This window comes from Tachyglossus aculeatus, chromosome 19, assembly GCF_015852505.1.
Source record: "Tachyglossus aculeatus isolate mTacAcu1 chromosome 19, mTacAcu1.pri, whole genome shotgun sequence".
NCBI lineage: Eukaryota > Metazoa > Chordata > Mammalia > Monotremata > Tachyglossidae > Tachyglossus > Tachyglossus aculeatus.
This window is the reverse complement of record NC_052084.1, coordinates 16,208,822-16,236,766: the sequence shown is the minus strand read 5'-3', so window position 1 is coordinate 16,236,766 and position 27,945 is coordinate 16,208,822. Positions and strand designations below refer to the sequence as shown.

The 27,945-nt window shown below is 52.9% G+C and overlaps 1 protein-coding gene across 1 annotated transcript; it reads right to left on the bottom strand.

Moving 5' to 3' along the window:
* On the bottom strand, positions 1-26,930 carry CAPN11 (calpain 11). Its single transcript, XM_038761251.1, has 22 exons — positions 26,831-26,930; positions 24,971-25,241; positions 24,752-24,821; positions 20,745-20,863; positions 18,885-19,018; positions 16,401-16,569; positions 15,175-15,258; positions 13,851-13,936; positions 12,916-12,990; positions 12,561-12,721; positions 10,107-10,276; positions 8,301-8,312; positions 7,881-8,092; positions 7,665-7,704; positions 7,420-7,485; positions 7,272-7,329; positions 6,818-6,882; positions 5,741-5,809; positions 5,486-5,564; positions 3,913-4,029; positions 1,670-1,728; positions 1-805 (listed from the first exon to the last, which is right to left on the bottom strand). Exons 2-22 carry the CDS (start codon positions 25,214-25,216, stop codon positions 779-781), a joined length of 2,118 nt encoding a protein of 705 aa, XP_038617179.1. The 5' UTR covers positions 25,217-25,241; positions 26,831-26,930; the 3' UTR covers positions 1-778.
* Between the last annotated feature and the right edge of the window lie 1,015 nt (positions 26,931-27,945).

Here is a 27,945-nt window from a genome sequence, read left to right as displayed (position 1 = left end):
GGCTGTTATTACGAAACGTTTACTGAGGCCCACGGGGCTGTGGGGAGGTCGAGGCTGGGGAGGAGGAAGGCAGGAAAGGAAGAGATGGACTTGGGGAGGGGGTACAGCTGGGCGAGGGAGTGGGGGGAGTGGTACGGCCAGATTCATCTCCATCCTTGGCCTCAGTGGGTCCCCCCCATCCCCTTGTTGGCCCCCCTTGGCTCTGCTGGCAGGCTACTCCACAGGCAGACTGGTGGTCAAGAGACACAGAGGGCCCGGAGTGGACGGTCCCTCAGAGTGTCGGGCGGACGGAAGTGGCATGGACCCTGTCCTTGGCTAACTGCACTGAGTGGTTTTTCAGTGGCGGTTGAGGGAGAAAAAGGTGAAGGGAAGGGAGTCCTGATGGGTGCCCACACAGCGCTGTGGCACGGGGGAACGGGACTGAGGAGGTGAGCCCAGGGATGGGGGAAGCCCCCTTCCCTCCCACTTCCTAAAATACCCTCCCAAGTCCTATGTGTACATATATATATATGTATACATATATATAAAGATAGAATCAGAGAGACAGAGAGTATAAAAGCCACCCCCAGACTGAGGGGAGACGGGGGACGCCCTCAGGAACTGGGATGCCGTCCCGCCTCCAGGCCGGCTCCGGGTCGGGCCCCCAGGCAGGCCCCAGCACATGCAGAAGCAGGGAGGGGGCGGCTGAGGTGGTCAGCCGGCCCCTCGCCCTCCGCCCCGGTCCTGACGCCAGGAATCGGGGAGGGGGGCTGCGTGCCGGAGGAGCCGGGCCGTTCTTCTATCCGCACATGGTGAGGACCAGCCACTGTGGGGAGGAAGGGGGAAGGTGAGGTGGTCAGGGAAATGATAATACTCATAATGATGGGATTTGTTAAGTGCTTACTACGTGCCAGGCACTGTACTAAGCGCTGGGGTGGACGCGAGCATATCGGGTTGGACACAGTCCCTGTCCCGTGTGGGGCTCGGGGTCTCAATCGTCAGTGAGTGCCCGCTTCTAGGGACTGATCAGCCTATCGCTTTCAGGGAAGCGGAGTAGAGAAAGCAGCGTGGCTCAGTGGAAAGAGCCCGGGCTTTGGAGTCGGAGGCCATGGGTTCAAGTCCCGGCTCCACCAATTATCAGCTGTGTGACTTTGGACGAGTCACTTAACTTCTCTGGGCCTCAGTGACCTCATCTGTAAAACGGGGATTAAGACTGTGAGCCCCCCGTGGGGCAACCTGATCACCTTGTAACCTCCCCAGTGCTTAGAACGGTGCTTTGCACATAGTAAGCGCTTAATAAATACCATCATTATTACTTTACAGATGAGGGAACTGAGGCACAGAGCAGTGAAGTGCCAACTTGTTGCCAATATATGTTGCCAACTTGTACTTCCCAAGCGCTTAGGACAGTGCTCTGCACACAGTAAGTGCTCAATAAATACGATTGAATGAATGAAGTGACTTGCCCACGGTCACACAGCAGACAAGTGGGGGAGGCGGGATTAGAACCCGCAACCTTCTGATTCCCAGGCACTCTGCCGTGCTGCTGGGAGTCCCAGGCGAGGGCGCGGTGTTGGGTGAGGGGAGGGGGCTGAACCGGGGTCCTTTGGGATCACCATCCCCTTTCTGGCTTGGCTGGAGGGCCTTTTCCCAATCCCCCAGTGTTCCCGACGGGACCCTCGTCTCTTACCTGCCCCAGCTCCATGACAGCGGTACCACTGCCCTCGGGGTCCAGACCGTAGAAGAATCCTGTTGGGGGAAGGAAGATCCTGATCCCGAGGAAAGGGGGGAAGCATGGAAGGAGCCAGAAGGGGAGAAACCGGGCCTGGGGGGGACCTCCCAGGGAACAAAAACCATGCAGAGAAGGTCCCCGAAGGTCTTTTTTCTTTTTAAAAGGCATTTGTTAAGCACTTCCTATGTGCCAGGGACCGTACTAAGCGCTGGAATAGTAATAATAATAATAATGATACTTGTTAAGCGCTTACTATGTGCCAAGCGCTTTTCTAGGCGCTGGGGAAGATACAAGTTAGCCTCCAGTTGCCACATGGAGCTCACGGCCATTTTAGCCATTCTAGACTGTGAGCCCGCTGTTGGGTAGGGACCGTCTGTATATGTTGCCAACTTGGACTTCCCAAGCGCTTAGGAATAATAATAATGGCATTTGTTAAGCGCTTACTATGTGCACTGTTCTAAGCGCTGGGGGGGATACAAGGTGATCAGGTTGTCCCACGGGGGGCTCACAGTCTTCATCCCCATTTTACAGATGAGGTCACTGAGGTGCAGAGAAGTGAAGTGACTTGCCCAAGGTCACACAGCAGACACGTGGCGGAGCCGGGATTCGAACCCGTGACCTCCGGCTCCAAAGCCCGGGCTCTTTCCGCTGAGCCACGCTGCTTCTCAGTGCTCTGCACACGGTAAGCGCTCAATAGATACGATTGAATGAACGAATGAATTTTACAGAGGAGGTCACTGAGGCCCAGAAAAGCGGACTGGCCCAAGCAGAAAAGTGCCAGGATTAGAACCCAAGTCCTTCCGAGTCCCAGGCCTCTGCTCCATCCACTAAACCGCGCTACTTCTCTCAGAGCAGATAGTCTGCTCCATCTCAGCCAAAAGGCAGAGAATCAATCGTATTTATTGAGCGCTTACTGTGTGCTGCTTCTCTCAGAACAGATAATCCGCTCCATCTCAGCCGGAAGGCCGAGAATCAATCAATCAATTGTATTTATTAAGTGCTTATTGTGTGCTGCTTCTCTCAGAACAGATAGTCCGCTCCATCTCAGCCAAAAGGCCGAGATCAATCAATCAATCAATCGTATTTATTGAGCGCTTACTGTGTGCTGCTTCTCTCAGAACAGCTAGTCCGCTCCGTCTCAGCCAAAAGGCCGAGAATCAATCAATCAATCGTATTTATTGAGCGCTTACTGTGTGCTGCTTCTCTCAGAACAGCTAGTCCGCTCCGTCTCAGCCAAAAGGCCGAGAATCAATCAATCAATTGTATTTATTGAGCGCTTACTGTATGCTGCTTCTCTCAGAACAGGTAGTCCGCTCCGTCTCAGCCAAAAGGCCGAGAATCAATCAATCAATCAATCGTATTTATTGAGCGCTTACCGTGTGCTGCTTCTCTCAGAACAGCTAGTCCGCTCCGTCTCAGCCAAAAGGCCGAGAATCAATCAGTCGTATTTATTGAGCGCTTACTATGTGCTGCTTCTCTCAGAACAGATAGTCCGCTCCGTCTCAGCCAAAAGGCCAAGATCAATCAATCAATCAATCGTATTTATTGAGCGCTTACTGTGTGCTGCTTCTCTCAGAACAGATAGTCCGCTCCGTCTCAGCCAAAAGGCCGAGAATCCATCAATCAATCAATCGTATTTATTGAGCGCTTACCGTGTGCTGCTTCTCTCAGAACAGATAGTCCGCTCTGTCTCAGCCAAAAGGCCGAGAATCCATCAATCAATCAATCGTATTTATTGAGCGATTACTGTGTGCTGCTTCTCTCACAACAGATAGTCCGCTACGTCTCAGCCAAAAGGCCGAGAATCCATCAATCAATCAACCGTATTTATTGAGCGCTTACTGTGTGCTGCTTCTCTCAGAACAGCTAGTCCGCTCCGTCTCAGCCAAAAGGCCGAGAATCAATCAGTCGTATTTATTGAGCGCTTACTATGTGCTGCTTCTCTCAGAACAGATAGTCCGCTCCGTCTCAGCCAAAAGGCCGAGATCAATCAATCAATCAATCGTATTTATTGAGCGCTTACTGTGTGCACAGCACTGTACTAAGCGCTTGGGAAGCACAAGTTGTACTTGTACGAGAAGTGAAGTAGCCTCAGATTCTTCGACCCGAGAAGGAGTGAGGGGGAGAGAGAGGTCTACACTCGGCGGACCGGCGGCGGGGGGCTGGGGGGTGCGGGATGGGTGGGAGACGGGGTGACTCACGAAACATGGCCTCCAGCTTGACCAGGCAGGACACGAAGTTGTCAAAATCGATGCCCAAGTTGTCATCGGCGTAGCGAGCCACCAGCACTTGCTGCAACTTATTGTTCAGCTTGAAGCCTGGAAGCAGAGGATTTGGAGAGGGGGGAGAGGGGCTCTGTGGGGGAGGCCCAGACACGACCCGGGGGGAGACCGGAGGGGCCGGAGCCGTCCTGGGGAAGGTGGTCGGGACCCACCCCCCGCCAGGGTCGGAAGCTGGACCCTTCCCTCGTCACTGGGCGGTCCTTCCTAGTGTCAGTCAATCGTATTTATTGAGCGCTTACTGTGTGCAGAGCGCTGTACTGAGCGCTGGGTAGGGACTGTCTCTATATGTTGCCAACTTGGACTTCCCAAGCGCTTAGTACAGTGCCCTGTACACAGTAGGCACTCAATAAATACATTTGATTGATTGAGCGCTTAGAGAGAATAATGTAACAATATAATCAATCAATCGTATTTATTGAGTGCTTACTGTGTGCAGAGCACTGTACTAAGCACTTGATAATATACAATATATACAATATAACAATATATAACAATATAACAGACACATTCCCTGCCTGCAATGAGAGTCCTTCTGTCTAAGGGCAGAGAAGCAGCGTGGCTCAGTGGAAAGAGCCCGGGCTTGAGAGCCGGAGGTCATGGGTTCTAATCCCGGCTCCGCCACTTGTCTGCTGTGTGACTTTGGGCAAGTCACTTCACTTCTCGGGGCCTCAGTGACCTCATCTGTAAAATGGGGATTAAGACTGTGAGCCCCTGGTGGGACAACCTGGTCACCTTGTATCCCCCCCCCAGCGCTTAGAACAGTGCTTGGCACATAGTAAGCGCTTAACAAATGCCATTATTATTATTATTATTATTATTATGGGTTCTAATCCCAGCCCCGCCACTTGTCTGCTGTGTGACTTTGGGCAAGTCACTTCACTTCTCTGGGCCTGAGTGACCTCATCTGTAAAATGGGGATTAAGACTGTGAGCCCCTGGTGGGACAACCTGGTCACCTTGTAATAATAATAATAATAATGATGGCATTTATTAAGCGCTTACTCTGTGCAAAGCACTGTTCTAAGCGCTGGGGAGGTTACAAGGTGATCAGGTTGTCCCACGAGGGGCTCACAATCTTAATCCCCATTTTACAGTTGAGGTAACTGAGGCCCAGAGAAGTGAAGTGACCTGCCCGAAGTCACACAGCTGACAATTGGCGGAGCCGGGATTCGAACCCATGAACTCTGACTCCAAAGCCCGGGCTCCTTCCGCTGAGCCACGCTGCTACCCCCCCAGTGCTTAGAACAGTGCTTTGCACATAGTAAGCGCTTAACAAATACCATTATTATTATTATTGCTCCTTCTTTAGCCCCAGACCACGTCTCCTCAGGGGATGGGGGAAAGACTTAGTCGGGGGGGGCTATAGCCCCCTGCCTCTCCCTTCCTTCCTGGGGAAATCCCAGCCCCCCAGGTGGGATTTGAGCCACCCCCCCAATTCCCCACCCTCCACGGACCACAGCATTCCCCACCATCTCCCTCGCCGGCCCCCTCACCCGCTGACTCTACAGCCAGACGCATCTCATAGGCGCTCATGGTGCCCGACTTGTCCAGGTCATGTTGGCGGAAGATGGTCTGCGGTGGGGAGGGGGAGACAGGCAGATCCAGATGGTTGGGAATTGCCCCTCACAATTCCGCTGGGGTCCCCTCTCCCAACGCTGCCTTCCCAAGAGCTGACCCCTCCCTCCCTCCCTCCCTCTCTCCCTCCCTCTGCCCACCCCTACCCATCCGCCACCCCCCTCTTGGCTCACCAACCACTTGCGGATTTTGTTCCAGAGGATCTGGAATTCCACCAGGCCCAAGCGGGCACTGCCATCCTTCTGAGGTGAGGAGTCAGGGACGATTCGGAAGTGGGTGCGAGAGGCAAAAATGATAATAATAATAGTAATATTTGTTAAGCGCTTACGACGTGCCAAGCGCTGGGGTGGGCACAAGCAAATCGGGTTGGACACAGTGCCTGTTCCACTTAGGGCTCCCAGTCTTAATCCCCATTTTATTTATTTATTTATTTATTCATTTATTATTTATTTGTTCTTTATTATCACTATTTATTTATTACTATATTTATTTATTATTACTATATTTATTTATTTATTATTACTATATTTATTTATTTATCATTACTCTATTTATTTACTCTATTTATTATTGCTATATTTATTTATTATTACTCTATTTATTTATTATTACTCTATTATTACTCTATTTATTTATTATTACTCTATTTATTTTACTTATACATATTTATTCTAATTATTTTATTTTATTTTAGACTGTGAGCTCACTGTTGGGTAGGGACTGTCTCTATATGTTGCCAATTTGTACTTCCCAAGCACTTAGTACAGTGCTCTGCACATAGTAAGCGCTCAATAAATACGATTGATAATGATTTTGTTAATATGTTTTGTTTTGTTCTCTGTCTCCCCCTTCTAGACCGTGAGCCCATTGTTGGGTAGGGACCGTCTCTCTGTGTTGCCAACTTGGACTTCCCAAGCGCTTAGTACAGCGCTCTGCACACACACCGTAAGCGCTCAATTAATACGACTGAATGAATGAAAGTGGCAGAATCGGGATTAGAACCCAGGATCTTCTGATTCCCAGGCCCGGGCTCCAGCCACTACACCAGGCTGCTTCCCCAAGATGGGGTTACGGGCCTGAGGGTGGAGGAAGACTGGATTTTTCCGCCCCGAAGAGTCTCCCTCTGGGTGGGCAGTGCCAGGCGGAAAGATGGTAGGGTTGGGATTATTCCATCTTCCCCAAGTGCCCTCCCGGCGGGGGTGGGAGGAAGGAGGATTCGGGAGGATGGGGAGGAGAGCAGGGAAGGATACATCCATGAGATTGACCATGTTGCGACAAGAGTCCATGCTGAAGCCATCCGTCTTCAAGTCTTTGTCTGCGGGAGAGGTGGGTGGGTGGGTCAGGGGCTACGGAGGGATGGGAATGGCGTGGGATGTGGAGCGAGGAGAGGAGGAAAAGGGAGGGAAAGGGGGCCGGGGGCTGATCTTAGGCCCCGACAGAAGGCCCCGTCGCGGGATGAGGCCGGGCGGGGGGAGAAAGACCCAGGAGCGGGAGGGGCGGAGACCTGAGGAAAATTTCCCGGGAGAGACTCCAAGTGTGGGAAGAAAGCAGGGAAGCGGGAGAGAGAGATGAGGAGGAGGAGAGGGGAGAGAGAAGGGGTGATAGAGGGAGGTAAAGGGGAGAGGAGTGGGCTTTTTGTGTCCGTTCAGGGTCAGGGGGCTGAAGCCGGGTTGGGGGCAAGGGAAGGCTTGGAGCTGGGCTCACGTCTTGTGACGACTCTGTTGAGGATCTTGCGCAGCTCAAACACGCTGATCTCCAGATCCTAAGGAACAGAGGGAGGTCCGAGGTCAGGCCCTGTCTTCGTGAAGGTGCCCAGCTGACTCTGCCCCCCTCTCTCCCCCGCCGTGCCCACCTCCCCTGCCAGCTGCTCGAACATGCTTCTGAAGGACTCATCCACGTCGTCTTCGGAGAGGTTCTCCTGGGCAGAAGAGGACGGGGAGAGGGAGGAGAGGAGGGGGGAGGGCGGGAGACCCCAAGATGCCCAGTCTCTGGGTACCACCTCCTTCCCTTCCCAAGCCTGCACCCCACTCACAGCCCCTCAGGCCCCGTCTTCCCGACGTTAGGCCTCCTACCAGCCCACCCACCCCGGTTTCTCACCTCATCGGGCAGATCTGCACTGATCTCCTCATCCAGCTCCCTGGAAGGGGGCACACGGAGAGGGATGAGGCAGGGAAGACCACGGCTGAGCTCGGGCAGGGCGGGAAGGAAGGGGAGGGAGGGGCGGGCCCGGTCTCGGAGGCCAGGCGGGGAAAGTGGCGGGGGACGTTTCTGGGGCTTTCAGAGGGGAAGGGGAAGGGCAGCCCGGGTCCTCACTCGGTGTCGCTCTGCTTCTCGGTGAAGACGCGCAGCACGAAGTCGGCTTCCTGGTGGGGCTCGAAGGTGGAGGGCACCACGACGTACTCGCCCGGGGGCAGGCGCACGTGGGCGCTCACCTCCCGCAGGTTGATGAAGGTCTCGGAGCGCGCGCGGGACTGGTTCCGCAGGAAGAACTCCTTCTTCAGGTGCACGCCCGTGCTGCCCTGCAACTGTGGCACACCGGGCACTGCTGGGCACCGCTGGGCAGCGGGCACACCCCCGGGGACTCCAGGATCAGGCGGCCTTCGCGTCCCCCTCGCTGGACACTTGACTCAGGAGGCCTAGGCCCTCAGCCTCCGCCCTCCACCCCCGGATTCTCGGGGATCCAGCCGCCGCACCCCTCTCTGTGGCCCTCAGGATCCCGCCAGCCCGCCTTACCTCCTCTGGGACCTGTGTGCGAGAGATGCAGAGAGAGACATGGTCAGAGACGCAGTCAGAGACAGAGTCAGATGGGGGTGCTGGGGGGGGGGGGCATAACCCAGCGGGGAGGAGGAGGCGAGGGAGAAGGGAAGCAACAGCGTAGCCAAGTGGAAAGAGCATCGGCCCTTGGGTCAGAGGATCTGTGTTCCAGTCCTGCCTAGGCCACCTGTTTGCTGTGGGTCCTTGGGCAATTCAGTTGACTGCTCTATGCCTCAATTTCCTCAACTGTATTCATTCATTCAATCGTACCTCAACTGTTTTCATTCATTCAATCGTATTTATTGAGCACTTCCTGTGTGCAGAGCACTGTACTAAGCGCTTGGGAAGTCCAAGTTGGCAACATATAGAGACGGTCCCTACCTAACAGCGGGCTCACAGTCTAGAAGGCTTAAGGGTGCTTACTACGTGCCAAGCACTGTTTCAAGCGCTGTAGTAGATATGAATTAATCAGGTTGGACGCGGTCCCTTCCCACACTGGGCTCACACCCTTAATCCTCATTTTTTGACACACGAGGTAACTGTAAATACCTGTTCATTCATTCATTCATTCAATCGTACTTATTGAGCGCTTCCTGTGTGCAGAGCACTGTACTAAGCGCTTGGGAAGAACAAGTTGGCAACTCCCTACCCAACAGCGGGCTCACAGTCTAGAAGGGGGAGACGGATGACAAAACAAATTAACAAAATAAAATAGAATAGCAAATATGCTCCCTCCTACTTAGACTGTGAGCCCCTGTCTGACCTAACTGAACTGTATCTACCCCAGGCGCTTAAAATAGCATTTGACACATAGTAAGCGCTTAATAAATGCCATTAAAAAAAGTCAGGGTGGAGGCAGGCATGGGACAGGGCTTTCCAATGTCCCCAGGTCTTCTCAGGAAGATTGGTAAGTAGTAGTTGAGAATTGGTAAGTAGTAGTAGGGAAGCAGTGTGGCTCAGTGGAAAGAGCCCGGGCTTTGGAGTCAGAGGTCATGGGTTCAAATCCCGGCTCTGCCAATTGTCAGCTGGGTGACTCTGGGCAAGTCACTCAACTTCTCTGTGCCTCAGTTACCTCATCTGTAAAATGGGGATTAAGACTGTGAGCTGTGAAACCCGCTGTTGGGTAGGGACTGTCTCTATATGTTGCCAACTTGTACTTCCCAAGCGCTTAGTCCAGTGCTCTGCACACAGTAAGCGCTCAATAAATACGATTGATTGATTGATTGACTGTCTCTATATGTTGCCAACTTGTACTTCCCAAGCGCTTAGTACAGTGCTCTGCACACAGTAAGCGTTCAATAACTACGATTGAATGAATGACAATCTGATCCCCTTGTAACCTCCCCAGCACTTAGAACAGTGCTTGGCACATAGTAAGCGCTTAATAAATGCCATTATTATTATTATTATTAGTTGGAGTAGTAGCCATAGAAACCTTAATTGACCACACACCTTTTCTGAAGTGAGCCCGCCGCTGGGTAGGGACCGTCTCTATATGTTGCCAACTTGTACTTCCCAAGCGCTTAGTCCAGCGCTCTGCACACAGTAAGCGCTCAATAAATACGATGGAACGAATGAAGTGAGATCTGTTGAGCGCTCACTACGCGGCAAGCACTGTTCTAAGCGCTGGGTATAGTTCCAAGATAATCAGGTTGAACGCAAGGCCTCTCCCGCCTGGGGCTCACAGGACTGAGTCCCCATTTTCCAGGCGGGGAAACCGAGGCACAGGGCAGTCAAGGGACTTACCCAAGGCCACACAACAAGCAATTCAAGCCCGCCGCCCACCTCGTAGATGGCGAAGCCGATGGTGTGCATATCTCCGCCCACACGCCGCTCCCGGCGCCGGTGCTTCTGCATCAGGGCGACCAGGCAGGAGCAGGCCACCTCGTCGTCCCCGGGGTCGTCGTCCTCCTCCAGGAGACGCAGCCGGAACTGCGGGTTGATCCAAAACGTGGCTGCGGGAAGAGACGCGGACGGGTTTGTACCGGCGGGGAGGACTGGGAGCCAGTGCTGGACGCCACCCCGGCCGCGGGGGGACCTGGTTTCCTGTCCACATGTTTCGTTTTGTCGTCCGCCTCCCCCTTCTAGACCGTGAGCCCATCATCATCAATCGCATTTATTGAGCGCTTACTGTGTGCAGAGCACTGTACTAAGTGCTTGGGAAGTACAAATTGGCAACGTATAGAGACAGTCCCTACCCAACAGTGGGCTCACGGTCTAAAAGGGGGAGACAGAGAACAAAACCAAACATACTAACAAAATAAAATAAATAGAATAGATAGGTACAAGCAAAATAAATAAATGAATAAATGGAGTAATAAATACGTACAAACATATATACAGGTGCTGTGGGGAAGGGAAGGAGGTAAGATGGGGGGATGGAGAGGGGGACGAGGGGGAGAGGAAGGAAGGGGCTCAGTGAGCCCGTCGGTGGGTCGGGACCGTCTCTCTATGTCGCCGACTGGGACTTCCCAAGCGCTTAGTCCAGTGCTCTGTGCACAGTTGGCGCTCAATAAATATGATTGAATGAATGAATGAATAACAATAACTGTGGCATTTAACTGCTGCTTGAGCAGATAAAAGGAAATCAGGTTGGACAGAATGTCTACCAACTCTATTGTATCAATCGATCAAAGGTATTTATCCCCCCCGCCTTACCTCCTTCCTCTCCCCACAGCACCTGTATATATGTCTGTACATATTTATTACTCTATTTATTTTACTTACACATATTTACTATTCTATTTATTTTGTTAATGATGTGCATCTACCTTTATTTCTATTTATTCTGATGACTTGACACCTGTCCACTTGTTTTGTTTTGTCGTCCACCTCCCCCTTCTAGACCGTGAGCCCGTCGTTGGGTCGGGACCGTCTCTCTATATCGCCGACGTGGACTTCCCAAGCGCTTAGCCCAGTGCTCTGTGCACAGTCGGTGCTCAACAAATATGATTGAATGAATGAATGAATAATAACTGTGGCATTTAACTGCTGCTTGAGTAGATAAAAGGAAATCAGGTTGGACAGAGTATCTACCAACTCTATTGTATCAATCGATCAAAGGTATTTATCCCCCCTGCCCTACCTCCTTCCTCTCCCCACAGCACCTGTATATGTGTTTGTACAGATTACTCTATTTATTTTACTTGTACATATTTATTATTCTATTTATTTTGTTAATGATGTGCATCTGGCTTTATTTCTATTTATTCTGATGACTTGACACCTGTCCACATGTTTTGTTTTGTTGTCCGCCTCCCCCTTCTAGACTGTGAGCCCGTCGTTGGGTCGGGACCGTCTATGTCGCCAACTTGGACTTCCCAAGTGCTTAGTACAGTGCTCTGCGCACAGTCAGCACTCAATAAGTACGATTGAATGAATGAATGAATAATAATAACTGTGGCATTTAACTGCTGCTTGAGCAGACAAAAGGAAATCAGGTTGGACAGAATATCTACCAACTCAATTGTATCAATCCATCAAAGGTATTTATCGAGCGCTTACTAAGTGCCGGGCACTGTACTAAGGGCTGGGGTAGATACAAAGAGGAGCAGTGTGGCTCAGTGGAAAGAACCTGGGCTTGGGAGTCAGAGGTCATGGGTTCTAATCCCGGCTCTGCCCCTGTCTGCTGTGTGACTTTGGGCAAGTCACATCACTTCTCTGTGCCTCAGTTACCCCATCTGTAAAACGGGGATTAAGACTGTGAGCCCCATGTGGGACAACCTGATCACCACGTATCCTCCCCAGCGCTTAGAACAATGCTTTGCACATAGTAAGCGCTTAACAAATGCCATTATTATTATTATTATTATTATTATGAAAGGAAATCAGGTTGGACAGAGTATCCACCAACGCTATTGTATCAATCTATCAAAGGTATTTATCGAACGCTTACTAAGTGCTGGGCACTGTACTTAGGGCTGGGGGAGATACAAAGTGACTGGGTTGGACACAGTCCCTACCACACATGGGGTTCAGAGTCTTAATCCCCATTTCTAGACTGTGAGCCCGTCGTTGGGTAGGGACCGTCTCTATCTGTTGCCGACTTGGACTTCCCAAGCGCTTAGTACACTGCTGTGCACAGAGTAAGCGCTCAATAAATACGAATGAATGAATGAATGAATTTCACAGAGGGGCTAAAAAGGGGACGGGGGGGAAGGGGCCTGCTGGGAGGTGTGGGCATCAGGGGCGGAGGGCACAGGTGGCAGTGCCCGGGGTCTTCCCCGCCCCCCGGCTGACCAGCGTGGTTGCGGCAGCCCCCCGCCGTGCTGCCCCTGCGCCAGGAGCCCTCGAAGAGCGTGGGGTGCCAACGGCTCAGGTCATCCTTGGTCAGCGCATCGGGGGTCAGGTTGCAGATCTCCAGCCGGGAGAACTGGCGCAGGAATTCCTGGAATGACATCCTGCCCGGGGCGGGCGGGGACGGGGGTCCGTGAGCCCGGCAGCCAGGCCGCCCCCACAACCGGGAAAGCGGGGAAGGTGACCGGAGACCGAGGACGGACAAGACGAGTGAAGGTGGCAGGGAGAAGGTGGGGACGAGAAGGGCCGTGTCGTTCCGCCCCCCGTGCCCCGCTCACTCCGTGCCCATCCCACTCACCAGAACTCTCCATCCTCCATCTTGAGCTGCAGTTCGTCCCGCTCATCGGGGTCGAGCTCATTCCACTCATTGGAACTGTGGGGAGAGTGGGGGGAGGTGGGCATCAATCAATCAATCAATTAATCGTATTTATTGAGCGCTTACTGTGTGCAGAGCACTGTACTAAGCGCTTGGGAAGTACAAGTTGGCAACATATAGCGACAGTCCCTACCCAACAGTGGGCTCACATCACTGGCACAGAGGCGAGGACTTGTACTTCCCAAGCGCTTAGCACAGTGCTCTGCACACAGTAAGCGCTCAATAAATCCGATTGAATGGATGAGTAGCCTGGCCAGCCCCTCCACCCTCCCCGCCCGGACTCCGACATCCTCCATCTTGAGCTGCAGTTCGTCCCGCTCATCAGGGTCAATTTTATTCCACTCATTGAAACTGTGGGGAGAGCGGGGGAGGTGGGCACCACTGGCAGAGAGGCGAGGACTTGTACTTCCCAAGCGCTTAGTCCAGTTCTCTGCACACAGTAAGCGCTCAATAAATCCGATTGAGTGAATGAGTAGCCCAGCCAGCCCCTCGGCCATCATTCATTCATTCAATCGGATTTATTGAGCGCTTACTGTGTGCACAGAGCACTCAAGTTGGCAACAGATAGAGACGGTCCCTACCCGACGGCGGGCTCACAGTCTAGAAGGGGGAGACAGACAACAAAACCAAACATATTAACAAAATAAAATAAATAGAATAAATATATACATATATACAGGCGCTGTGGGGAGGGGAAGGAGGTAAGGCGGGGGGATGGGGAGGGGGAGAGGAAGAAGGGGGCTCAGTCTGGGAAGGCCTCTGAGGACCCTCCCTTCCTAGCCCCCCGGGGAGGGAAGGGAGCAAAGATGGGCACCGGGAGATCCCAGATCCCCGGCCCAATGTGGACCAATACCTACTTGTCACTCCAAGCCCCCGTCCACTCCACCTGCCCCCAAGGGTTACGGATGCGAATCAGGGGCTCCTGCCGGCCCCGATAGTTGACCTGGGGAGGGGGTCAGAGGTCACGGTCAGTCCCGCGAAGAGGAACAGGGAAAGGAGAAGGCTGCCGCCTGCCCTCGGGAGGCGGACAGTCCAGCGGCCGACAGACAGACACACACCCGATGGAGGCCGGAGGGGTGGGACGGTTTCGAGGGTGGATGGAGCCGGCACGTGCCGGGGAGCTGGAGATATCGGGGATAGTCTGAGAGGGCTTCCTGGAGGAGACGGGTTTTCAGCAGGAGCACGAAAAAGGGGACAAGGTGGTGGAAGAGTTTAGGGCGTGGAGGGGGCAGAGTTGCAGGGGAGGGGAGCCGGAGGGCTTCCTGGGGCGGGATCCTCTAAGAGCAGGAGGAATTAAGATGTGAGGCAGACAGGCCGGTGGATGGAAGCCTTGAAGCCTGAGATCTGATAATAATTATTGTGGTATTTGTTAAGTTCTTATTATGTGCCAGACACTCTACTAAGCGCCGGGGTGGATACAAGCAAATCGGGTTGGACACTGTCCCTGTCCCATAAAGGGCTCACGGTCTTAATCCCCATTTTCCAAATGAGGGAACTGAGCCACATTCACTCGACCGTATTTATTGAGCGCTTACTGTGTGCAGGGCACTGTACTAAGCGCTTGGAAAGTACAATCTGGGTGGGAGGCAAATATTCTCGTGAAGGTGCTCATTCGCCCTGTGATATTTCCTGGCCCGCCGTCATATATGGATTCAACCAAGATGTAAGATACAAAAGCCCACCTGGTTCTCCTGAAAGGCAAAGGTTACGATTCTTGAAAAGTCTCAGTCAGGAAAACGTGCGGTAGCACTCGCCCTCTCTGATGTCCCGACTTTGTGCACAAATTGTTTCTTTCCATAATAATAATAGTATTTAAGCACTTGCTATGTGTCAAGCATTGTTCTAAGGGCTGGGCTAGATATAAGCTGATCAGGTTGGACACAGTCCCCCGTCCCACACGGGACTCACAGTCTTAACCCCCATTTTACAGGTGAGGTGACTGAGACACAGAGAATGAAGTGACTTGGCCGCGGTCACGCACGGCAGACAAGGGGCAGAGCCGGGATTTGAACCCAGGTCCTTCTGACTGAAAAGCCCGTGCTCTATCCTCTGCTTCTCACAGGACGCCTCAGCGTGCAGGATGAAGGGTTGACTACTCAACGGGGCTTGGGTTGGGGAGCGGCCGAGGGACTTGGGGGTCCCGGGGGTCAGTGGGGGCGGGAGACCGGGGGGACGACTCACCTCCCTAAGCCCCGTCACTGAGTAGGCATGTCCCTTCACCAGCTTCTTGAATGTCACGGCCTCCATGTCGAAGGCACTTGTGATCTGGGGAAACAGAGGAACAGGGAGGGTCGGAATCAGGATACGGGAAGTTTTTTTAGGGGGGGCAGGTCCCTCTGATATCACTGCCCCTCTCTGAGGCCACTGGGGTCACTCAGCCCTGGTTATGAAGTGTTCTGCCCAGAGGCAGGGGGCTGGACTGCCACTGACAAGGCCCAGGTTGCCTTAATAATAATAATAATGGTATTTGTTAAGCGCTTACTATGTGCCAAGCACTGTTCTAAGCGCTGGGGTGGATACAAGCGTGGCTCAGTGGAAAGAGCCCGGGCTTTGGAGTCGGAGGTCACGGATTCAAATCCCGGCTCCGCCAATTGTCAGCTGGGTGACTTTGGGCAACTTCTCTGAGGCATCTGTAAAAAGGGGATTAAGCCTGTGAGCCCCCCACGGGACAACCTGATTAACTTGTAACCTCCCCAGCGCTTAGAACAGTGCTTTGCACATAGTAAGCGCTTCGTAAGTGCCATCATTATTATTATTACAAGGTAATCAGGTTGTCCCACGTGGGGCTCACAGTCTTCATCCCCATTTTCCAGATGAGGGAACTGAGGCCCCGAGAAGTGAAGTGACTCGCCCAAAGTCACACAGCTGACAGGTGGCGGAGCCGGGATTTGAACCCACGACCTCTGACTCCAAAGCCCGGGCTCTTTCCCCTGAGCCACACTACCTTCTGGGGAGGACAGGAAGGGAGCAGCTGAAACTGCAATAGGAAGGACCGAGGTTAGACGCTGAGGAGAACGGAGGCCCAAGTGCCCCTCTCGGGGGGAACATGGAGACTAGCTCTTTCTCCAGGGGTTTAGGAACATTTGAAGGAATGGGGAGGCTCGGGGTAATGGGAGCAGCTCTCTGCCAGATACGGCAAAGGCCGGCTTACCAAGAGGATGGACCAGATGGCCTCCTAAACCTTGTCAATCAATCAATCAATCAATCAATTGTATTTATTGAGCGCTTACTGTGTGCAGAGCACTGGACTTTGTCAACCCCCAAAGCATTCTGGAAAACGGACGTTGCGTGGAGGTGGAAGGAGCATAGGGCCTGGGGTGGGGGAAAAATCCAGGCTAAGATACGGTGGCAGGTGGGAGCAGAGAGGGTCCGGGCGGGACAAACGAGGGGCCTCCCGGCCTCCTTACGTCGATAGAGCAGCCGAGCAGCGAGCCTCGCTCCAGAGCCTTGCGGATGATGTGCGGGAGGTTGCGGGGCGGCCGCCGAAGTTCGTACATCTCGGCGACGCCCCCGGTGAAGTCTTCGAACCCCTCGGTGGTGCTGCCGCCGGACAGGGCCTCGTAGGAGCCGTTCAGCCTGTGGGTCCCGGGCCGCGGCGGGTGGGAGGGGAGCGGGGGACACGAACGGGGAACAACCGTTAGAGGAAGACTGGGATCTGACCCTCTGGAGCGGAACACCACTCGGGAACCCACCATCCATCTGTCTCCCCTCTGTCTCCCCCTTTTAGACTGTAAGCCCACTGTTGGGTAGGGACCGTCTCTATACGTTGCCAACTTGTACTTCCCAAGCGCCGAGTCCAGTGCTCTGCACACAGTAAGCGCTCAATAAATACGATTGAATGAATGAATGAATGAATGAATGAATGAGGCCCACGCGGGGGTGTCCTCTTGGGCAACCGGGAAAGAAAGCTTTTCCCCCGCTGATCCCAGGAGCGCTGTATCTTTGGAAGGACGGGGGTGGGGGGATGACTTTCTCTGAGAGATGGGCAGAGGTGACTCAGGTCATTGGCTCCAACCCCCGGCCCCGCGGGGTCTCCTTTTAGACTGTGAGCCCACTGTTGGGTAGGGACCGTCTCTATATGTTGCCAATTTGTACTTCCCAAGCGCTTAGTACAGTGCTCTGCACATAGTAAGCGCTCAATAAATACGATTGATGATGTTGGGTAGGGACTGTCTCTATATGTTGCCAATTTGTACTTCCCAAGCGCTTAGTACAGTGCTCTGCACGTAGTAAGCGCTCAATAAATACGATTGATGATGATCGATCAATGAGTGCTTATGAGTGTGCTTGGCACACTGTACTGGGCCCTTGGGGGAGTCCAACGGAACAGAGTCGGTAGACCCGTTTCCTACCCACAACGAGCTCACAGTCTAAAGAAGGAGACAGACATGAATCTCTTCCTTCAAAGCCCGACTGAGAGCTCACCTCCTCCAAGAGGCCTTCCCACACTGAGCCCCCTCCTTCCTCTCCCCCTCCCCATTCCCCCCGCCTTACCTCCTTCCCCTCCCCACAGCACCTGGATATATGTATATATGTTTGTACGGATTTATTACTCTATTTGCACACGTTTATTCTATTTATTTTATTTTGTTAATATGTTTTGTTTTGTTCTCTGACTCCCCCTTCTAGGCTGTGAGCCCACTGTTGGGTAGGGACCGTCTCTATATGTTGCCAACTTGGACTTCCCACGTTGGCTCTGCACACAGTAAGCGCTCAATAAATACGATTGAATGAATGAATGAATGAATACTCTTTATTTATTTATTTTACTTGTACATGCTTATTCTATCTATTTTATTTTGTTAATATGTTTTGTTTTGTTCTCTGTCTCCCCCTTCTAGGTTGTGAGCCCACTGTTGGGTAGGGACCGTCTCTATATGTTGCCAACTTGTACTTCCCAAGAGTTTAGTACAGTGCTCTGCACGAAGTAAGCGCTCAATAAATACGATTGAATGAATGAATGCTCTATTTATTTATTTATTTTACTTGTACATGTTTATTCTATTTATTTTATTTTGTTAATATGTTTTGTTTTGTTCTCTGTCTCCCCCTTCTAGGCTGTGAGCCCACTGTTGGGTAGGGACTGTCTCTATATGTTGCCAACTTGGACTTCCCAAGCGCTTAGTACAGTGCTCTGCACACAGTAAACGCTCAATAAATACGATTGAATGAATGAATGCTCTATTTATTTTACTTGTACATGTTTATTCTATTTATTTTATTTTGTTAATATGTTTTTTTTTGTTGTCTGTCTCCCCCTTCTAGACTGTGAGCCCGCTGTTGGGTAGGGACTGTCTCTAGATGTTGCCAACTTGGACTTCCCAAGCGCTTAGTACAGTGGCATCAATAGCATCGGTAAAAATCCCAGCTCTGCCACTTGTCAGCTGTGTGACTTTGGGCAAGTCACTTAACTTCTCTGGGCCTCAGTTACCTCATCTGTAAAATGGGAATTAAAACTGTGAGCCCCCCGTGGGACAACCTGATCACCTTGTAACCTCCCCAGCGCTTGGAACAGTGCTTTGCACATAGTAAGCACTTAATAAATACCATCATTATTATTATAAAGAAGTTAAGTGACTTGTCCAAAGTCACACAGCTGACAATTGGCGGAGCCGGGACTTGAACCCATGACCTCTGACTCCAAAGCCCGGGCTCTTTCCGCTGAGCCACGCTGCTTCTCTACTCTGCTTCTCTTCCCCTTTTAGACTGTGAGCCCACTGTTGGGTAGGGACTGTCTCTATATGTTGCCAACTTGTACTTCCCAAGCGCTTAGTCCAGTGCTCTTCACACAGTAAGCGCTCAATAAATACGATTGATTGATTCTCTGAAAGCGATAGGCTGATCAGTCACTGACTGATTGGCGGGAGTGGGCACCGGAAGCGGGCACTCACTTGGCATAGGCCTTCTCCAACAGGGCGCTCCAGAACTCACTGCCTTCCGCCGAGTGGACAAACACCAGTTCCCCATCCTTGGTGGGCAGGCGGTCGTCTACTACAACGTCCACCCACTCTCCGAACTGCCAGATCTGGGGACGGAGAGGTTTACGTCAGCCGGGCCGCAAGATAGACACCCCCTCACCCTCCCTACCCGCCGGGACTGAGCTGGGCTTAGGGGTGAGGACCAAGGGGGCATCAGTTGGACATCATCACGGGCATCACCAAGGCTGCCATTACTAATGTTTCCCCCTTCTAGACTGTGAGCCCACTGTTGGGTAGGGACCGTCTCTCTATGTTGCCAACTTGGACTTCCCAAGCGCTTAGTACAGTGCTCTGCACACAGTAAGCGCTCAATACCTAAGACTGAATGAATGAATAACGGCACTAATGAATGATACCACTAACATTTATGGTGCTTAAGTACCAGGAGTCCTTCCCAGACTGAGCCCCTTCCTTCCTCTCCCCCTCGTCCCCCTCTCCATCCCCCCATCTTACCTCCTTCCCTTCCCCACAGCACTTGTATATATGTTTGTACATATTTATTACTCTATTTATTTATTTTACTTGTACATATCCATTCTATTTATTTTATTTTGTTAGTATGTTTGGTTTTGTTCTCTGTCTCCCCCTTTTTAGACTGTGAGCCCACTATTGGTAGGGACTGTCTCTATATGTTGCTAACTTGTAGTTCCCAAGCGCTTAGTCCATTGCTCTGCACACAGTAAGCGCTCAATAAATATGATTGATTGATTAAGTGCTTACTATGTGCCAAGCACTGTTCTAAACACTAGGGTAGATACGAGTTAATCAGGTTGGACACAGTCCCTGTCCCACATGGGGCTCACGGTCTTAATCTCCATTTTACAGATAAGGTCACTGACGCCCAGAGAGAAGCAGCGTGGCTCAGAGGAAAGAGCACGGGCTTTGGAGTCAGAGGTCATGGGTTTGAATCCCGGCTCTGCCACACGTCTGCTGTGTGACCTTGGGCAAGTCACTTAACTTCTCTGAGCCTCAGTTCCCTCATCTGGAAAATGGGGATTAAGACTGTGAGCCTCCCGTGGGACAACCTCATCACCTTGTCACCTCCCCAGCGCTCTAGACTGTGAGCCCACTGTTGGGTAGGGACTGTATATGTTGCCAACTTGTACTTCCCAAGTGCTTAGTACAGTGCTCTGCACACAGTAAGCGCTCAATAAATATGATTGATGATGATGATGAGGCCTCCCGCCTTTTCCTCTGCTCCTCCTCCTCCCCTCCCCATCGCCCCCACTCCCTCCCTCTGCCCTACCCACTTCCCTTCTCCACAGCACTTGAGTATAGTTGTACATATTTATTACTCCATTATATTAATGATGTCTATATATATATCTATAATTCTATTTATCTATTTTGATGATACTTGTTATGTTTTGTCGTCTGTCTCCCCCTTCTAGACTGCGAACCCGTTGTTGGGGAGGGACTGTCTCAACTGTTACCGAATTGTACTTTCCAAGCGCTTAGTCCAGCGCTCTGCACACAGTAAGCGCTCAATAAATACGATTGAATCAATGAATCAATGATACCTTACTCCGGGCCAAGCGCTGTCAAAAGCGCTGGAGTAAATGCAAGATAATCAGGCCGGCACTGCCTCTGGCCCTCAAGAGGTCTTAGGGGAAGGGAGAGAGAGAAAGATAGGAGGAATCTGGGCAAGGAGTGGACACTAGACACTATTTTGGTTTCAGGGTGGGCCTGATCCATCCTGGGGGAAAGAGACCCTCGTCGGGGGCAATGGGCTCCTTGGGGCGGGCCCTCCCTGCCCCTCCTTCCGCCGCCCACCTGGAAGTGGAAGATGCCCGCGTACTCCTCTTGGAAACTCTGCCCGTGGGGCACCACCCGGTGCAGGAGCTCCTCGTTGAGGGTGAGGGAGCCGATGGCGGCCAGAAGCCAACAGTCACCTGCGGGGACAGGGTCAGCGCGCTCAATCCCCACCCGCCCTGTTCCCAATCCTCTCCACACCCTGCCTTGCCCTGAGAAGCTTCTATTCTGCCCACAGGTTCTGCCCAAGGCCCGGGATCTCAAACCGAAGGCAGAACAGTGCTCGGCACAAAGTAAGCGCTTCCTAAATACCATTAGTATTATTATTCACCCGTCCCACCATCGACCCCCGGCCCACGTCATCCCCCGGGCCTGGAGTGCCCTCCCTCTGCCCATCCGCCAAGCTCGCTCTCTTCCTCCCTTCAACGCCCTACTGAGAACTCACCTCCTCCAGGAGGCCTTCCCAGACTGAGCCCCTTCCTTCCTCTCCCCCTCGTCCCCCTTTCCATCCCCTCCATCTTACCTCCTTCCCTTCCCCACAGCACCTGTATATATGTATATAAGTTTGTACATATTTATTACTCTATTTATTTATTTATTTTACTTGTACATATCTATTCTATTTATTTTATTTTGTTAGCATGTTTGGTTTTGTTCTCTGTCTCCCCCCTTTTAGACTGTGAGCCCACTGTTGGGTAGGGACTGTCTCTATATGTTGCCAATTTGTACTTCCCAAGTGCTTAGTACAGTGCTCTGCACATAGTAAGCGCTCAATAAATACAATTGATTGATTGATTCCTCCCTTCAACACCCTACTGAGAACTCACCTCCTCCAGGAGGCCTTCCCAGACTGAGCCCCTTCCTTCCTCTCCCCCTCGCCCCCCTCTCCATCCCCCCATCTTACCTCCTTCCCTTCCCCACAGCACCTGTATATATGGATATATGTTTGTACAGATTTATTACTCTATTTATTTATTTTACTTGTACATATCTATTCTATTTATTTTATTTTGTTAGTATGTTTGGTTTTGTTCTCTGTCTCCCCCTTTTAGACTGTGAGCCCACTGTTGGGTAGGGACTGTCTCTATATGTTGCCAACTTGTACTTCCCAAGCGCTTAGTACAGTGCTCTGCACACAGTAAGCGCTCAATAAATACGATTGATGATGATGATGACCTCCGACTCCGAAGCCCGGGCTCTTTCCACTGAGCCGTGGTTAGAAAGTCAGCCTAAAATTGGCACCACTCCCAGGCTCCCAACCGCTTTCAAAGCGGCAGCCGGCATTGGCCGTCTCCCCTTTTCTTGCTGAGGATGGGAGCGTGTGAGCCTTGATCCCCTCGAAGTGGGAAGGGCCGGGACATGGGATCTAAAGGGGAAGTCCGGCTCTTCCTAGCCGGATTGGATTCCCTCCTGGTAACCGGCGCTCCCCAGCCTGGCCGAGACCGGGACCTGGTCTAGCCCGGCTGGCCCTGGCACAGACCGGGAGCGGGTCGGTTTGCGGATGGACTGAAAAAGGGCCAAGTCGGGCCTGGTTCTAGTTTCCTGATTTGGGCGAGGCCCCAAAGCCTTGCCTTGTTTCCGCCCTGAGAACGTCTGAGGTGGACGTAGAGTCAGGAGGGGAAAGACAGGGGAAGGGGGAGAGGAGGAGAAGGTAGATTGGTTTGAAGAGAACGTCTCCAATGGGACAAAAATAACAATGAAAATAATACATAATCATCATAATAATAACGATGGCATTTGTTAAGTGCTTACTATGTGCCAAGTACTCTTCTAAGTGCTGGGGAGGTTACCAGGTGATCAGGTTGTCCCACGGGGGGCTCACATGAATCTCCATTTTACACATGAGGTAACTGAGGCCCAGAGAAGTGAAGTGACTTGCCCAAAGTCACACAGCCGACAATTGGCGGAGCTGGGATTTGAACCCACAAGCCCGTTCTCTTTCCACTGAGCCATTCTCATTCCACTGAGCCACGCTATAAAATTATATACAATATAATAATAACAACAACTGTGGGAATGACACTGTTTAATAATAATAATAATAATGATGGTATTAAGCGCTTACTATGTGCAAAGCACTGTTCTAAGCGCTGGGGAGATAACAAGGTAATCAGGTTGCCCTACGGGGGGCTCACAGTCTTAATCCCCATTTTACAGAGGAGGTAACTGGGGCACAGAGAAGTGAAGTGACTTGCCCAAAGTCACCCAGCTGACAATTGGCGGAGCGGGATTTGAACCCAAGACCTCTGACTCCAAAGCCCGGGCTCTTTCCACCGAGCCACGCTGCTTCTCACGCTGTTTCTGTTGCCTTGTACTTTGCCAAGAACTTAATACAGCGTCCTGCACACAGTAAGCACTCAATAGATACAACTGAATGAATGAATAATGATAATAATAGTAACTGTGGTATTTGTAAATGCTTAGCCCACTGTTGGGTAGGGACTGTCTCTATATGTTGCCAACTTGTACTTCCCAAGCGCTTAGTACAGTGCTCTGCAAACAGTAAACGCTCAATAAATACGATTGATGATGATGATGATGATGCCAAGCACTGGGCTAAATACTGAGGTTGATAGAGGATAATCATAGTGGAAATAGTCCCTGTCCCATACGGGACTCATAGTCTAAGGGGAATAGAGAACGGTACTGTACTTCCCAAGCGCTTAGTACAGTGCTCTGCCCACAGTAAGCGCTCAATAAATACGATCGATTGTTCTCAGTTTTGGAAACTAAGGCACAGAGAAGGTAAGTGACTTGCCCAGGGTCACACAGCCGGCGATTGGAGGAGCCGGGATTAGAACCCCTTGAGGTTAGGGATCATGTCTACAGTCGCTGTTGTATTGAAGTCTCCCGAGCACATACGACAGTGCTCTGCACTTAGTAAGCGCTCAATAAAAAGCACTGATGGATTGATGGATGGATGGATGGATAGATAAGGACTCCCAGGCCACTAGTGCCCGGTGCTTTGGTAGAAATTTGAGGTGCGGGGCCCCCGTGCCCGCTTTTGTCCCAGGGAAACCAGGAACCCAAGCGGGGGACGGGTTGAGGCCTGAGCTGGCAGATGGGAGCCCCAGGGCCCGGAAGCAGGGCGGTTACGGCCCATTATAATTCCCGTTAGCTGGCACCCTGGCGCATCTGCCAGGGGAAGGGCTGGCCCCCGGCCCGGCCCCGCGCCTCGTCCCTGCCTGGCTCTCTGCGATGGGGGGATGCCAAAGGGGGGCTGGGGGGCTGCTCTAGACCCTCTCCCCGTATATAGACCCCAGCGCAACAGTTGGGACATCGCCAACCTGGATAGGAAACCTCTAAATCCCAAGACCTGAATTTCTCATCGACGGTGAGGGGGTGCAGGGCGCGGCAGGGACCAGGAGGAGAGAGAGGGGCAGAAATAAAGGTCCACCACCCCCGCCCCCCCGGTACCCCGTCAGCGGGTGAGACACCGCGGCAGGTGGCCCTAGATTGGCAGGCGCCATTGCCCGGGAGACCCCCGGTGCTCAGGCCGCTCCCGTCCAGCCCTGGGGAACCCAGGCAGTTTGGGGTCCAGCTGACTGTCAGGTTCAGTCAGCCCTGGGGGGATCCGTGGGGGGCAGAGGAGGGCCGGCCCTTGGGCTCTGAGGGTTAGAGGGGCAACCTGGACCTCTCCTGAGTCACCTCCTTATCCTCCAGGCTCTCCCTGCCCCAACCACCCAGAGACCCCTCCCACCTTCAAGTCTTGAGAAACTGGTTTTCCTCTTTAGGCTTCATGAACCCAGCCTGGGGTGGGGGGAGGTGAGGGCGGAGGGAGAAAGGGGAGGGGAGCGGAGGGGAGTAGAGGGCATCTCCCGATGCCACCCCCTCCCAACCGCCAGGACCACCAACGATGGGAAAACTGGGGCCGGATCGGAGGGGTCGGGGGCCCAGGCCTCAGTCTCGGTCACGACGGCACAGGGCTTCTCCTCAGAGACGGGGGGCATACCCGGCCCTCCTCCCCATGCCCGCGTGAATAAGTCCCAGGGGCTCAGTGCCCCCCACTCAGGTGGTCAGATACTCACCCAGAGCCCCCTGGCAGATATCCGTCCTGGTAGCTCCGTCCACAATGAACTGGGGGTCATCGATTATTTCCTGTGGGGTGAGGGTCAGCAGTGCTCTGAACTCCGCAGACGCCGGTGCCCACCCTTCCGTTCCCCCCAACCACCCCTGGCAGAGGATCCCCAAAAGTCCACACTCTCCAGCCCCCGTCCCGCCCGCCTCAGACCTGGGCCGGTGCTCACCGTGGGGCGCATCCAGCGGATCCCCTGGGTCTTACTGGAGTGGGGCCCCAACTCCTTGAACCCCAGGACCGCCGGCACGGCGGGAAAGTGGGGGTCCTCGAAGAGCCACCCGCCCTCCAGACACTCGGCCCTCAGCGTCTCGAAGTCCTGGTTCAGGTAGCGGATGGCGTTGTCGTGCTGACCGACCCCTTCCGCCTTCAGCCGGTCCCGCTGGAGCTGGGCTGCCATGCCGCCGAAAAGCATCATGGCCTCACGCCCGCCTGCGGGGTTCCTGGGGGTCACAGGGCACGGGGGGCACCGACAGGTGAGAAAATCAGGGAACCGGGGAGGGGAATCGATGGGGGGGGACGGGGAGAAGGATAGGAATGGGGGGGATGGATGCTGTTGGGGGCCCGGGATACAAGACCATCTAGACTGTAAGCTCGCTGTTGGGTAGGGACCGTCTCTATATGTTGCCAACTTGTACTTCCCAAGCGCTTAGTACAGTGCTCTGCACCAATAAATACGACTGAATGAATGAATGAATGAAAGTTGCGGACAGGGAACGTGTTTACTGTTGTACCGTACTCTCCCAAGCGCCCAGTACAGTGCTCCGTACACGATAAGTGCTCAAGCAGCGTGGCTCAATGGAAAGAGCCCGGGCTCGGGAGTCACGTCATGGGTTCCACCACTTGTCGGCTGACTTTGGGCAAGTCACTTAACTTCTCTGGGCCTCAGTGACCTCATCTGTAAAAAGGGTATTAAGACTGTGAGCCCCCTCTGGGACAACCTGATCATCTTGTAACCTCCCCAGCGCTTAGAACAGGGCTTTGCACACTGTAAGTGCTTAATAAATGGTGTTATTATTACTACGAGTGAATGAACAACGTGGGAAGGAGATCCAAGGCTAGGAAGGGCCCGGAAGAGATACCAGCAGGGCCCTATTCCTATTCTTTCTCTGGCTGGGCAGACGGGGACTCCTGGGTCCGTCCCCTCCGGTTGGCACCTAGGGTTGGCAAAGACGGGGCCCCTGCAGTCTCCCCTGCCATCCAAGGCCTTCTCACCCGCTCTCCCGCCCCACCGTCTCCGGTGCCAGGACTGACTCAGTGGCTCGGGGGAAGAGGAGGGGCGGGAGAGCGGGTGCGCAGAAATTTCATGGAAACCCCAAATCCTGAGTCACCAAGGCCACAGCCCCTTCTGTCCACTTCCTGGGTGGCGGCTCTCAGGAAAATCGGGAGGCCCCTAAAAGGGTCCAGATTTAGGGCCAGGGAGGGGAAGGGGGCCCGGTCCAATCTGGCCTCCGGTGGGAAGGGGGTGGTGGGGTCTGGGGGAGGACGCCTCAACGGCAATCATTCCCCCTCCGCCTTGTCCTGCAGGCTGCCAAGGCAAGATGGCTAGGCCTTCCCTGAGGTATGGGAATAGGGAATGCAGGAAGAGGAGGAGGAGGAGGAAGTGGCCGGGGCGGGGGCACGGGGTGGCACGGCTGCAGGATGGCAGGGGGCCAGAGTCCCCACCCGAATCCTGCCCCTTTTTTGGGGGGGCAAGGAAGGGGACGTCCGGGGGCATCCACTTAACACCCCTTCCCCTCTCAGGCCTGGGACCACTTGTGCCAGGCGGGCCCCTCCCTGCCAGGGGCTGCCCACTGCGGCCTAGTCAATCAATCAATCAATCAATCAATCGTATTTATTGAGCGCTTACTGTGTGCAGAGCACTGTACTAAGCGCTTGGGAAGTACAAGTTAGTGGATGGGCCTCCCATCCTGTTGTCCCCCCAGGGTGGGGCCAGTTCTCCATCTGGGTGTCTCAGTCCTCTCCCCAAGGGGACCCCCAGGTGCCAGGCCCCTTGGGGAGGGTCCCGGGTTGGGGGTCTCATGTCACTCACCTGGGTGCTGGGGCAGGGTTTCCCCGGGGGGGGCGTCGAGTACGGAGCTGGGATGGTCCGGGCCGGGCCCTCCACCGGATTGCAGGCCTCGGGTCCGGGCGAGGACGGGGAGGGGGCCCGGGGAAGGGGCGGGATGGGAGGTGGGGCTTGGCCCGGCCCGGGCTAACGGGCCCGAGGAGGCGGGGGCGCCCATAAAGGAGCCGCTCCGCGCTGCAGCCCGTCCTTCAGTCGTCTGTACTAATAATAATGATTCACTCAATCGTATTTAATGAGCGCTGACTGTGTGCAGAGCACCGGACTAAGCGCTTTGGGAAGTCCAAGTTGGCAACATAGAGAGACGGTCCCCACCCGACAGCGGGCTCACAGTCTAGAAGGGAGAGAAGTACAACAAAACAAAACATATTAACAAAATAAAATAAATAGAATATGTACAAATAAAGAGAGTAATAACTACGTACAAACATATATACATATTCAGTCATTCACTCATTCAATCGTATTTATTGAGCGCTTACTGTGTGCAGAGCACTGGACTAAGCGCTTGGGAAGTCCAAGTTGGTAACAGATTGAGACGGTCCCTACCCAACATTCATTCATTCATTCAATCGTACTTATTGAGCGCTTACTGTGTGCAGAGCACTGGACTAAGCGCTTGGGAAGTCCAAGTTGGCAACAGATAGAGACGGTACCTACCCAACATTCATTCATTCATTCAATCGTATTTATTGAGCGCTTGCTGTGTGCAGAGCACTGGACTAAGCGCTTGGGAAGTCCAAGTTGGCAACAGATAGAGACGGTCCCTACCCAACATTCATTCATTCATTCAATCGTATTTATTGAGCGCTTGCTGTGTGCAGAGCACTGGACTAAGCACTTGGGAAATCCAAGATGGCAACAGACAGAGACGGTCCCTACCCAACAGCGGGCTCACAGTCTAGAAGGGGGAGGCAGACAACAAAACAAAACATACTGACACAATAAAATAAATAGAATAAGTATGTGCAAATAAAATAAATAAATGGAGTAATAAATATGTACAAACATGTATACATAAGCAAGTTGGCAACATATAGAGACGGTCCCTACCCAACAGCGGGCTCACGGTCTAGAAGGGG

What these genes read in the sequence shown, in the direction of transcription:
- CAPN11 (XM_038761251.1), bottom strand. Translation starts at nt 25,216, where the DNA reads ATGATGCTTTTCGGCGGCATGGCAGCCCAGCTCCAGCGGGACCGGCTG. An exon ending in CGGGCATCTTCCACTTCCAG is followed by an intron (nt 19,019 to 20,744) that starts GTGGGCGGCGGA and finishes CTCCGTCCCCAG; the next exon opens with ATCTGGCAGTTCGGAGAGTG. An exon ending in ACAAAATCCGCAAGTGGTTG is followed by an intron (nt 5,565 to 5,740) that starts GTGAGCCAAGAG and finishes TCCCCACCGCAG; the next exon opens with ACCATCTTCCGCCAACATGA.